Source organism: Mesoplodon densirostris, chromosome 15 (assembly GCF_025265405.1).
Source record: "Mesoplodon densirostris isolate mMesDen1 chromosome 15, mMesDen1 primary haplotype, whole genome shotgun sequence".
Taxonomy (NCBI): domain Eukaryota; kingdom Metazoa; phylum Chordata; class Mammalia; order Artiodactyla; family Ziphiidae; genus Mesoplodon; species Mesoplodon densirostris.
In genome coordinates, this window is record NC_082675.1 from 82,195,729 (window position 1) to 82,209,317 (window position 13,589).

At 34.9% G+C, this 13,589-nt stretch overlaps 1 protein-coding gene across 1 annotated transcript in view; it reads left to right on the plus strand.

Annotated features, from left to right (window-relative positions):
- CCDC102B (coiled-coil domain containing 102B) overlaps positions 1–11,534 on the plus strand; it is a 169,863-nt gene extending 158,329 nt beyond the window's left edge. The window contains exon 7 of the mRNA XM_060119477.1: positions 11,427–11,534. Coding sequence (XP_059975460.1) covers positions 11,427–11,534 — 108 coding nt within the window. The remainder of the gene's footprint in view (positions 1–11,426) is intronic.
- The last annotated feature ends 2,055 nt before the right edge of the window (positions 11,535–13,589 follow it).

A 13,589-nucleotide genomic window follows, 5' to 3' on the forward strand; every position in this document is an offset into this window, starting at 1 on the left:
AACTAAGACTAATTACTGGTTTTTAAATATTCTGTTAGTTTCTAACTTGTTTTTCTTTGTGGTTTTTTAGATACAAGTCATGTGGCTTTTAATAAGATTTCCATTTTCTATGTTTTATAAAGGTTTCACCACATATCTGTAGAAACAGATTTTTCTGACTCACTAGCAGGTTGTCACCTGTGTAGATGGCCTATAGGGTGGCAGGCACTGTCTTAATACCAGGCTGAATTGCTAGAGTACAGAGCCATGAGGAAGTTTCCAAATCCTGTTATAATAAGTAAAATTGAGTAGTTTTATACTGAATATGCTTGTTCTTAATGTTTACGTTCCTTTAAGAGTTTTACAATTCTAATCACATTTCATCTTTGCATTTCTGTAACTGATGTTTCTGCAATTTCCTTTTCTTTTGGTTAAAATAACAAGGAATAACAGTATTTTTATACCCATGTTCAACATTAGTTGGAGATTAAGCCTGATGATTCAAGACCTGTGATAGAAGATTAAAACTTGGGACAAAAATGGTAATTTCATTTCTTTCATTAAGTTTCATGATGCTGGAATTCACTCCAATATCCAAAGGCAAAGAGGCACATAGCCCAGTGCTCTTAAAAAGCTTCCTTCTGAAAGCAGGCATCTGTTGTGTGTTAACTGAGTAAAATAAAACAGGGAAGGAAGGATTGTTTGTTCCCTGGGTACTTTATTAGTGTTCTCTACTATTCAGATTCTCAAAGAGCAAAGTGGGAAATATATACATCATGGTGCTGATCAAATACAAGTGCTATTGTCATGAAAATTAATATTATTTGACAATGTTTTGTCTTCTTTTGATGCTAGACAAGATATTATTATTCTCTGCGCACTTTAGCATACTGGTCAGGTTAATGCAACTTGAAGTCAGTTTTAATAAAGATCAATATCAAAACTTTTGTGAGATACGTTACAAATTAAATGCACTTAGTGTTTTCTCACACATCTTTTTTTTTTTTGCGGTATGCGGGCCTCTCACTGTTGTGGCCTCTCCCGTTGCGGAGCACAGGCTCCGGACGCGCAGGCTCAGCAGCCATGGCTCACGGGCCCAGCCGCTCCGCGGCATGTGGGATCCTCCCAGATCGGGGCACGAACCCGTGTCTCCTGCATCGGCAGGCGGACTCTCAACCACTGCGCCACCAGGGAAGCCCTTCTCACACATCTTGATGAGACTTTTCTACTCTATGGAAATAGATGCCCTATAGTTGTCTATAATTTGGATAAAATTAACAACACCAATTAAGTGTCCCTTATCCACCACACCATAAACACTTGTAATATTGCTGCCCCAGGTGATCCAATGGAATCCTGAAGTGTTCTCTCAACTACAAATTTGTCACATAATATCATAGCTTTGATTCTACAGTTGCTATGGTACCCTGAACAAATACTCAATATTAGTCTCTCAGGACATAAATTAAGAATCATCAGTATTGTAGGATGTCAGGTCCTTAGCTCCTACTGACCATGATGCTGGTTTAATTTATTGAAAAGAAAAGAAAAATAACTCTGAGCTGAAATAAACTGTTTAATAGAATGCTTTGTATATAAATAAATAGTCACATAAGATTATCTAGGTCAATACATGTTAAAGCAATGCCAATAATTGTTAGACTTATTAAGGCATCAAGTCCATCCAATACTTGAATATTTCAAAAGTTCATTATATAAAGATAAAGCAATGAAATATTCTAGATTCAAGTGATACTATTATTTAAGATAACATTCTTAAGAGCTCTGGAATCCTTGGATATATTCAATTGGCTTAATTCTGTTGTAGATACCCTAGAATTAATTTTGATTTGGCTTAATATATAAATATAGCAACTGAAATGTATGCCATATTTACTCTTATTGTGTTTATTTTAACGTCTTTATTACGATCTAATTTATATACACTTTTAAAGTGTTCAATTCATTGGTTTCTACTAAAATAGAGTTGTCCCACGATTACTACAATCTAAGTTTAAAATATTTTCGTTATCTCAGAAAACACAAACCCATTATCAGTCATTCCCCATTCTCCCTATACCCCCAGCCCTTGGCAATCACCAGCCTACTTTCTATCTCTGTGGAGTTACCTATTTTAGAATAGGTAACTCCTATTCTATAGATTCTATATTCTATAGAATCATAGAATATATGGCCTTTTGTGACTGGCTTCTTTCACTTAGTATAGTGTCTTCAGGGTTCATCCATATTGTATCATGGATCAATACTTCATTCTTTGTATGGCCAAATAATAGTGCATTGCATGGATATACCACATTTTTTCTTCATTTTTCAGTTGATGAGTATTTGGGTTGTTACACTCCTTGTCTACTATGAATAATGCTGTTATGAACATTCATTTACAAGCTTTGTGAAGATGTATGTTTTTATTTCCCTTGGATTGCTGGATCATATGGTAACTCTATGTTAATGATTTTTTTATTGGGGTATTGTTTTACAATCTTGTGTAAGTTTCTATTGTACAGTGAAATGGAGTTCCCTGTGCTATATAGCAGGTTCTCATTAGTTATCTATTTATACATATTGGTGTATATATATCAATCCCAATCTCCCAATTCATCCCACACACCCCTTCCCCCCTTGGTGTTCAAATGTTTGTTTGTGTGTCTATTTCTGCCTTGCACCAGACTCTTTTCCACAGTGACTGTACCATTTTACATTCTCACAAGCAATATCTGAGGGTTCCAATTTCTCTGCATTCTCACCACCACTTGTCAGAGTTCATCTTTTTTATTACAGCCAACCTTGTGGAGGTGAAGTGGTACCTTATTGTTGTTTTGATTTGAATTTCCTTAATGACTAATAATGCTAATCCTGTTTTCATGTACTAGTCGGCTATTAGTATATTTTCTTGGGCACAACTTATTCAGATTCTTTGTCCATTTTTAAAAAAATATTGAGTTGTGTTTTTTGTATATTCTGGATATAAATCCCTACTCAAATACATGATTTGCAAATATTTTCTCTCATTACATATATTGTCTTTTCAACTTCTTGATAGTTTCATTTGAAGCATAAAACTTTCAGAATTTTAATCAAGTCCACTTTATTTTTTCTTTTGTTGCTTGTGCTCTGCTGTTTTGTGTAAAAAACATTGACTATTTCAATGTCATGAAGATTTACTCCCATGTTTTCTTAGAGTTTTATAGTTTTAGATATATTTAGGTCTGTGCTTCATTTTGAGTTAATTTTTATAAATGAGGTGAGCATAATTCAGAATTATGCTTGTGGATATCTAATTGTCCTGGAACTATTTGTTGAAAAGATAATTCTTTTCCTCACTGAAGTATCTTGACACCCATATCAAAATCCAGCTGACCCTGGACTCTTGATAGACATTTAGGTCAATGGAATAAATGTGTATCCTTCTGCCAGTAAAGCATTGTGTTGATTACTACAGTTTTAGTTAAGTATTGAAATCAGGAAGTGTCAGTTCTCCAGATTGATTCTTCTCTTGTAATTCTTCTGTTCTTGTTTTCATACTTTTATTGTTGCTAAGAATATCGAGCTTCATCACAGATTTAACCACATGTGTTCCCACAGAGAAGGAAACACTGGCACTAAAGTACAGCTACTTGGAAAATTATTCTGCGTTGGTTTTGTTTTGGTTTTTGTTTTTTTGGTCCCTAAGATGAAAATAAAACCTTTGGGGAAATAATTGATTCACATCATTGGGAATGTAATTTTTATCATTCATTCACTGTAAGGTCCACTTAGAGAAAACTGTCTCCAGCTTTCCCAAAATATAGTTTCCTTAAAATGGGAATCTCCAAAATCTCAACCATGTGTCATTCTTTATTTAATTACTCAGTTGAACCATTCACTTAAAAGCCAACTTATTCCTTTTGCTCTGAAGAATTTAATTCTGTCATTCAGCTGAGATATAGTAGTTTCATTAACCCTATATCTATAATAATTGCACTGTTACCTTAGCTCATTAGAAAATTTATAGTTTAGTAAATTATTTCAGCAATTACATTTATGCCCTGCTTATTACTTGTTTAACATTTCTTAAACATTTTAACAATTGTCTGGTAGGCAATAAATCTACTCACTTTACGTGGAAAGTACTTGGAAGAAATTAAGTAGCCAGTTTCATGAAAGACCTGTGAAATTCAGTGACATATGTATTTAAAAAGAAGGCCAGTAAGGAAACTGATAAATAATTCTGGCAAATCACACCTATTATCATGGATTACAAGACCACAGAACATTTAGTATTCTGTTAAAATGAGATCACATTTTAATTTTGAATACCTTAGTAAGAATTAGCTGGAATCACTGAATATAAATCATCCAATAATTTCCATATAGGTAGCCATAAGAATGAGATCACATTTTAATTTTGAATACCTTAGTAAGAATTAGCTGGAATCACTGAATATAAATCATCCAATAATTTCCATATAGGTAGCCATAAGATATTATATTTAATAACTTGAAGTTAATTCTGACATTGAAATATATGTATAATCATGTAACACATGCTATATACTTAGCAAACTTCTCAAAAGGCAACCACTTTCCATCAGAGATCACCAGGAAGTTTTAGTAAAATGTTCCTGTTGATTTTAATGATTTTTTTTTTAGGTGAAGAGAATATTGTGGTATAATCCTTAATGAAATGGTTCAGAGTATTTCAGTTCCAATTAAAAATATCTGGAAAATTAGTCTGTACTAATTATTTAAAGTCAGCAAGTTGTCATGCCCACTTATTCCTTACAAAGTCTCTACATTACATGAGTTGGGTTTAGGGAATTTGTGAACAGGACACTTATCTGAATTTGTGCCATCTTTCCTCATTACCTTAAATTCCAAACTGCAGAGATTATAAAAACACCCCAATGTGGATGCCCTAGACCACAGTTGGAGCAGGTTGGCCAGAAAGAGTTGCCAGAATACCCAATGCTAAACATGTCACTTCAATTTCTGTGACATGGGTCCCGCTCAATTGCTAATGGAAAAATGTATCAAAACTGATTATCAATGGTTTCCAGGTAGATTTAGGTAAGGATGTATGTAATAAAAATAAAAATGTGTTTACGTGCTACTGTCTGCATCACCTAACAGGCTTCCTTTTCTAGTCTTTCCTTTGTCATTTTACTTTACTTTCTTTTCAGTGATGGAGATTAATATTTTCCAGGAATTGCAAGTCCTTTTGAGCTGAAGTCATTGTCTCCATACTACCAAGTCTTAGACGATAGCTGGACCTTATTATACTGCCAGTTTGATCAGATTATAATATATGGTGTAAACATTTTTCTTGAATCATAAATTTTGGGGAATCTACCCAGATTTCAGCCAGACTGGCCAGGGCCTTACCAGAGTAGCAATAGGAACAAAACAATTATTCTGTGCTTAACAGTAAGTATTGAACTGAATTTATCTGGCATATGAAAGTTTTAGGATACTATGGATATAGAATTTGCAAATTATGGTCTTTCTTGGCATAGATATTTAACAAAAGTGGAAGGGCATCTGTTGCTTTAGCCTACCCAACATTAATTTATTCTTTTTCTTAAACATGCAGACTATTCTAGGCACTTGAAATCTATACATGAATAAAATGAATATCCCTTCTGTATGGAATTTGCATTCCAGTGGAGAGAGACGGAGACAATTTATATATAAATCATATGACTGCTGGAAAAAAAAAATGGTGTTCTTGCTTTGGGTGCAGGTTGCAATGTTAAATATGGTGTCTGGCCTCAGATTTGAATAAATACATGGAAAATATTAATGAAAGTTAACCATTCAGATAACTGTTGAAAGAAGGTTCCAGGCAGAAGGAACAGTCAGTACAATGCCCCTGATGGGAAGGATCAAGTAGAGAAAGAAACAGGAAGATATGAGAGCACCGTGTATTTTTTTTTTAATTTATTTATTTTTGGCTGTGTTGGGTCTTTGTTGCTGCGCGTGGGCTTTTCTCTAATTGCAGTGAGCGGGGGCTACTCTTCGTTGTGGTGCGTGGGCTTCTCATTGAGGTGGCTTCTCTTGTTGTGGAGCATGTGCTCTAGGCATGCAGGCTTCAGGAGTTGTGGCTCGCAGGCTCTAGAGTGCAGGCTCAGTAGTTGTGGCGCACGGGCTTAGTTGCTCCATGGCATGTGGGATCTTCCTGGACCACGGCTCGAACCCGAGTCCTATGCATTGGCACGTGGATTCTAACCACTGCACCGCCAGGGAAGTCCCAGCACCGTGTGTTGATGAAACTGTGTGTGTCCTTGAGTAGGTGAACGAGCATGGGATCTGGTGCACAAGTGGGAACAGGGAAAGTTAATGAGTGTGTGTGTATCTGCAGCACTTTCAAGAACCTCACAGCCTGTGAGAGAGAGAAAGACGATGACTATTATAATTTAGTTTGATAAGTTTAAGATCAAGGGTAAAGGTAAACAACAGAGATAGCAGAGTATTTGTTTTTAATGTGAAGAGGCTTTTATTTGCTTTTCACAACCTAAATGCCTAAGAATACACTAAATGTCACAAGACCTTCATCAACAGTTCATTCCTTACTTAATATCAGAATTTATAACTGTGAATGAGGAAACTTTTTTAAAAAATGAAGAAGTTTATTTGGTAAAGATTTTGGTTTCTTAAATTTAAAAAATATTTTGTTGCTTTTTAAAAAATTTATATTGGAGTATATTTGACTTAAATGTTTTGTTTCTGGTATACAGCAAAGTGATTCAGTTATACATATATCTATTCTTTTTCAGATTCTTTTCCCATATAGGTTATTACAGAATACTGAGTAGAGTTCCTTGTGCTATACAGTAGGTCCTTGTTGATTATCTATTTTATATATAATAGTGTGCATATGTTAATCCCAACCTCCTAATTTATCCCTCCTTCTGATGTTAGACCCCCAGACTGGGGAGCCTGACATGGGGCTCAGAATTCACTCCTGTGGGAGAATCTGTGTGATATAATTATTTTCCAGTTTGTGGGTCACCCACCCGGCGGGTATTGGATTTGTTTGTATCATGAATGCATGCCTCCTCGTTGTGGCTTCTTCTCTGACTTTAGAAGTAGAGTATCTTTTCTGGCAGGTTCCAGTCCTTTGTTGTCAATGGTTATTCAGCAGTTAGTTGTGATTTTGGTGTTTTTGTGAGAGGAGGTGAGCTCAGGTCCTTCTACTCCACCATTTTATCTGGGGATTGGAAAATAAAAACTTGCTTTGTTCCAGATCAACCTTGACAAGTGCATGTGGCCCTCCTCTTAGGGAAGGATGGACCTTTGCCTTTACTCCAGTCCTATTTGTTCTTAAAGGTTGTAAGGAAAGAGAGGCACTTTTGTAGGCACTGGATCAACACCAGTCCAAACAGCACAGACCTCTAAGAGAGGATCCAGATTCTCTTGGTCCCTTTCCTATTTGTCCAAATTAATGTTAGAGCTGGTGGAGTGTCTTCCCACCAGTGGTAAAGGGTCACTCTCCCTATGCCCTTCTTCTCCACAGGCTTTGCTGCAGTTAGGGACTGAAGATTCGCCTCCTCAGAATCTGTTCTATCTTCCCCTCCACCTGCCAGGACTTTCTGACTCCATGACTCTGTGGCTGCATCCACTGCAGCCCGGCCTAAACTCGATAGCAGAGAATTTAAGAAAAGCTACATCATTTGGGCCAGGGTAATTGTACTGACCTCTACTCACTGTGTTCCAAGGGCCAGCAGCATCAGTATCACCTGGCAACTTGAGAAATGGAAAAATCATGAACCCTGCTTGACACCCACTGAATCATTATTGGCATTTTAACAAGATCCTAAGGTGATTCATAGAATGTTAAAGTTTAAGAAGCCTGTTTTAAAGGATTTTAGGAGTAGAATCGTGGTCCATTCCATAGAGAATGTGAGCAAAGGCATGGGGAAAGAAAGAAAATGAGCACCATGACTGCCACCAAACCCACCCTGTTGTGGGCTAAAAAATAAAAAAAGTTCAGGGCTGCTGGAGAACAAAATAAAACCTGGGATTACCCTGGTAGGTAATATGAGAGAGAAAATGAGAGGCGGGTTTATGTGCTCATCTGGGCACCGGGAGCTCTTGAGGGGTTTGTCAAGTGGGGAGATAAGATCAGAATTGGATGTTAGCCAAATCTCCAAGGTGAGGTCTGAATTATACCTTGAGCATTTTCCATTGCATTTTCAACATCCTTAACACAAATTTAGAAAATATAACACTTCTACCGGTATTTTGCATCATTTTGTTTTTTTCTTTTATTTTACATAAGAAATGTCATGCATTACTCACAATATTGTGAGCCTTTTTTCCAAAGTTAAATATCATAAAATAGCTTTATGAATTCTAATTAAACATTTTAATGTCTGCAGAATGTTCTGTCAGAGTGATGGATTATAATTAAGCATAAAACTTTCAGTAATCATTCAGGTCAGTTTGACTTTTTCATGAACATAATGAAAAATATTTGTGCAAAAGAGTTTTTATGTGTCTGATATTATTTTTCAGACATTCCAATACATGAATTTTTAAAAATATGAATTAAAACTTTTGGTATACATTTCCAAAATGCATTACAAAATTTATTTATTCCAGTTATTCCAATTTCAAATATAATAACTTATGTATCATATTCTACTTAAACTCTGCTGTTCTTATAGTTGTACCAAAATATTCCTTAAATATCTAATAATACCTGTCTGTAATTAAGCTTTCCAAGTAGTTACCATATATCCCATATTGGTATTCCTATATTAAAATCCCAAGTGATAGAAAAGCTGAAAATTTATAAATTAAAGAAAAAGTACAAAAAGATAACATTTCTCATTCGTAAAATAAATGATCTGGGAACTGCCCTTGGTAATACCAAATAGGTGGGGTTTTTCCAAGTAGCTATTTGAAAGAAAATAAAAATGTGAAATAATCTGACATTCCAGAATAATTAGTCAATCATTATTAGCCTATTACCTTATTCTTTTAATTTTATCCTGATAGAAAATTAATCTTTAATGAGGCATGAATGTTTAGCATCCTGATTCCTCCCCAAATAATGAAATTGGATGCAAGACTGTATCTGAAGAAGCAAAATTAGTCTGGATGCCTGGCCTAGTAGAATTTTATAAGAACTTTTAAGTAATATATATACAGACATGTTTGTACTTTAATAAATATTTTTGTAACATTTATCTAGCAAAATAGACAACACTTGATTTGAATAACTTGATGTAAAATATAATGATTAAATCCAACATAAGCCTAATATATTAACAAATACATGTTACATTAACTGCAGAAAAATTAGAACTAGAGACATGTAGAATATCTGTAAAAAAATTTCTGGTTCAACATTTATCTATATAAAGCAGAAACTAGGAAAAGTGAGGTCCACAAAATCCTGCACAGGTTAGATAAGGGAGAACTTCGAAGGTGAGAAAGTAAACTTGGATTATGTATATAAAAGTAATTCTGTTAGGTGTATATATAAACAAGAATTGTGGATGTCAAAAAAAGTGTGTATTACTAAAAATATCTGAATGTTTGACATCTAGAAATAAAAATAATATTTGAGAGTTAATTTTGATACACCTTAACAATGTTTACTTCATGGGCACAAATAATTGATGATAAGGGTTTATAGAATGGTGAGGGTATGAAGAGAAATAGAAAAAATAATCTAATAATACCTGGAAAATAATAATGTCAACTCAACTGTATATAATTCTTTCTAATGTTTAAAATGATTTAACTTGAAAAACACTGACCAAGAGATCAGAGAACTGGGATTCGTTTTCATATTTAGCAGTAATTTGACTTTGCACAAGGTGAGGAAGATTTGATTATCCTTACAGTTTTATTAAATATGGAAATTATTAACCTTATTTTACTATAGTGCCATAGCTCAGCAGTCTGCTTGGAGAGGCAAGATTTTTGTCTTGAAGCTGCATATGCATGGTAATTTCCACAAGATTTTGAAATATTCAATTGGAGGAATATGGTTGCTAGATATTGTTGTGAGGAAGAGAAAACACTAAAACTATCTAAACCTACCCCATGGAACCTCCACTCAGGCTAAACAACTTGGCAACTTAATTAAACACCTATTGAAATGTGTTTATATATAGAAAAAATAAAATTGGAGATCTAACTCACATCATGTACAAAAATTAACTCCATCTTGATCTAGGACTTAAATGACAAATACAAAACTTTAACAAATTTTAGTTGAAAATACAGATTAATACTTCTCTAAGCTTGGCATAGGGAAGTACTTTTTAGCATTATTAAATACATCCTAACTGTAAAAAAAAATTGATAAATTTTGCTTAATAAAATGACTATTATTCATCCAAAGAGCTCTTAAAATGGGAAAAAATAAGTTATAAACTTGATAACACTTGGTGAAGATACTTGGAACACTTATAACTGACAAAGGGTTAGTATCGAGATTATAACATAAACATGTACAGATAAAAAAGAAAAGAGCTCCAAATAGAGTAATGAGCAGAAGACCTGAATAGGAACAAAAGAAGAAAATCACTGAGCCAATAAAAATATAAAGAGGTATGAACCATAATTTATTGATAAGGGATTGGCAAAAGTTTTAATATCTCACACCACCAAGTGTTGGCGAAGATGTGCTCAAACAGGATCCCATCTAACTGCCTTTGGGAGGTAAGTTAGTAAATCATTTTTGGGAGACATTTTAGCATTATCTTGAAAAATTAAAAAATATAACTTGGCAATTCTCCTACGTATGTCTCCAGAGACTACTTTGCACAAATGCATCAGGAGATCTATACAAGAGTGTTCAGAGCAACTCAAGCCTGCAAACAGTCTAATACTTATGGACAGGAGTGTGGTGTGGTGTACTGTCATGGCACCATCATGCAGTACAATCTGGTAAACCTGAACAAAGTGGCTAGAGTGAGTCACTAATACGGATGAGTCTTAGCAGTTGAATTAAAAAAGAAAGTATTAGAAGATTACATAGAGCATAATACCCATTTTTTTATGTTTAAGTTAAAAACAACTAAAAGAATACATTTTAAAGAATATTTCTATTTGTACCATTATGTGTGTGTCTATATAAGTGTACCTATATACACTTAGCATATATATATGCACACATATAGGCTATACTTAAATACACACATGCAAATACATAAAACTATTTTCAAAATCTTGAGAATAATAAGGTAGGGGAGCCCAGGTTAGAAACGGGGGAGGAGTGCCTAGATAGAAAAGATTTTGTCAAATTCTAGACTCAATGTAGATGTTTATTTTATTATTGAGTATATGAACTAATTCTATAATTAAAAATAAGTATTCCTACACATTCATGTATATATACAAAAAAGAATGTGTCATGCAAAAAACTTGCTTTTAAAAGGATTTTCTTATTTCAGTCATCTTACCTGAGGCATTTTCTATTTTGCTTTCAGCTTGATGATTTCCTGAATCAGATCCATAAGCTCCAGAGATCTTTGGATGAACAGAAAGAAACAAATGAAAACTTGGAACTTAAACTCAGGCACTTACAAAACTGGTAATTATTTCACAAAATATGTCAAATTCAAGATCGAGATCTTAGATAGGGAAATCTTGATGTCCTTTTTTCCTCATATTTTCTTAACAAAAATAATGTTATAGATATTTAACTAGGAATATTAAAAGGAACTTGCAGGTACTCAGTACTTAAATTTATGGGCTTCTGGCTCTTATTGTTTTTTCCCCCAATAAATGTTACATGTTATGATAAAGACAATTTAAATATCATTTAAAACCAACTCTAGTTCTAAAGGTGTAAAATTTCTGAAAGGCAAAAGAGTGTTCAGAATTCTTTTCACAAACTGAAAGAGTTATAATACCTGCAAGAAAATACAAGTTGTAAACCATACAATTTGCTGGGTAGCTGATAAGAGAATCACTGTACTTAAGTAATGGTTTAAGTAATTGATAGACATTAAACACATATTCACCATCTATGTGGTAAGGGTGGCATGTTGTGTGAAAAATGTTTTCACCCCAGAGAGGTAACAATAAATTTGGTATAATTCTTCATACAAGGCAAAAGTGGACAGAGGTGTCAAACACTATGATTTGCATTATAAAGAGACTGAAGGAGCAAGCTAAGATTTGCACTCGATTTGCATTATAAAGAGACTGAAGGAGCAAGCTAAGATTTGCACTCCAATTGATATAAATACTCTCAAAGTAATAGATCACCTGTGACTGAAGTTAAGGAAAAGCAACAATCACCTCAGAAACTAAGGGCTTTTGACTTTTATCTAGGTAGACATTTTGCAGTAAAGTCATAGAAAAGCCCTCCAGCACTGGCAAGTACAGTAGTATCTAGATATAAATCAGGTGGAAATGAAGCTATGATTTCCTTTCAGTTGGATGAAACAAAAGCAAAGTATAAAATTGTACATAGAGGAATATTTGAGACCTTTTTATATAGTATAGTTTACTGCTTCATATTTACCTTTAAAGAAATTTACCTTAAGAAGAAACCCTATATAATCCTACTTGTAAAATTTAACTCAGTCAATAATATACCTGGTCTTCCTTCTTTCCCATTAGTGCAAATGAAAATTTACTAATTGATTTGTAAGTAAAGCTTCCTCTCATCTGATCATCCAGCTTATCTCTTTGTAAAAGGCTTCATCATTCACCCAGCCTTCCCTTCCGTGCCTGTGTATTTCTCTAACATGGGGGAAGGTCTGGCTGGTGGGAACTCTAAGGTCTGGGGACAAAGAGGCCCGCCAGTGGCCTTCCACTGACCATTGCATATACACTGGTGAAGGGTGTGGGCCCCAGGATGGGCTTTCATCTCAGCCACACCCTTCAAACTTCTATTAAGCCCTGTCTTAAGTCTTGCTTAGTTCTTAAAAGCAAATTGGCCATAACACTTTTTGTTATCTTTACCTGGAGACAGTTTCTTACTTTGAGACTGCCTTCTCTATTTCCTCTAAAATCTGCTTGAAAAATGAATAATTAATTTCTTTCACTTATTTTTCTCTTAAGACCACTTAAAAGAAGACATTTCTCACTTTCGCATTCTGCCTGGGAATCTTGTTTTTTTGACCCACAGGTTTATTACATGCTTGTTATAGGTTCCATGTTCTCACAGGTGACACTAATGCTAATTGTTGCACCACTGCATAAATGTCTCCCTTTCTCCAGCCTCCAGTGACCATCGCTTCACTGCTTTTACACCAGCCCTAACAGCTTCCTCACCATCTTTCCATTCTCTACTTGTTGATGTCCCTAAACCAATGCCACCTATTTTGTTATGGCAGCCCCTCACTTCCAGATACCAGTGTCTGAGGTCTCTATTGCTGCAACATGAATTACCCAAATACTTAATTGCCTAAAACGTTTATCACAGTTCTGTGGGTTTTCTGGGTTCAGCTGGGTGGTTCTTCTCCTTCACATAGAGGTGGCAGGGTTAACTCTTGCATCTGCATTCCACAGAGAGCTCTCTGGGGCTAGAATGTCCAAAATGAGCTCACTCCTATATCTGATACTTCAGCTGGAGTGAGAAATGGCTGTTGCTTGTTGGGCTTCTCCCTTGCTCTGAGGAATCACCCTGGGGAGTCACA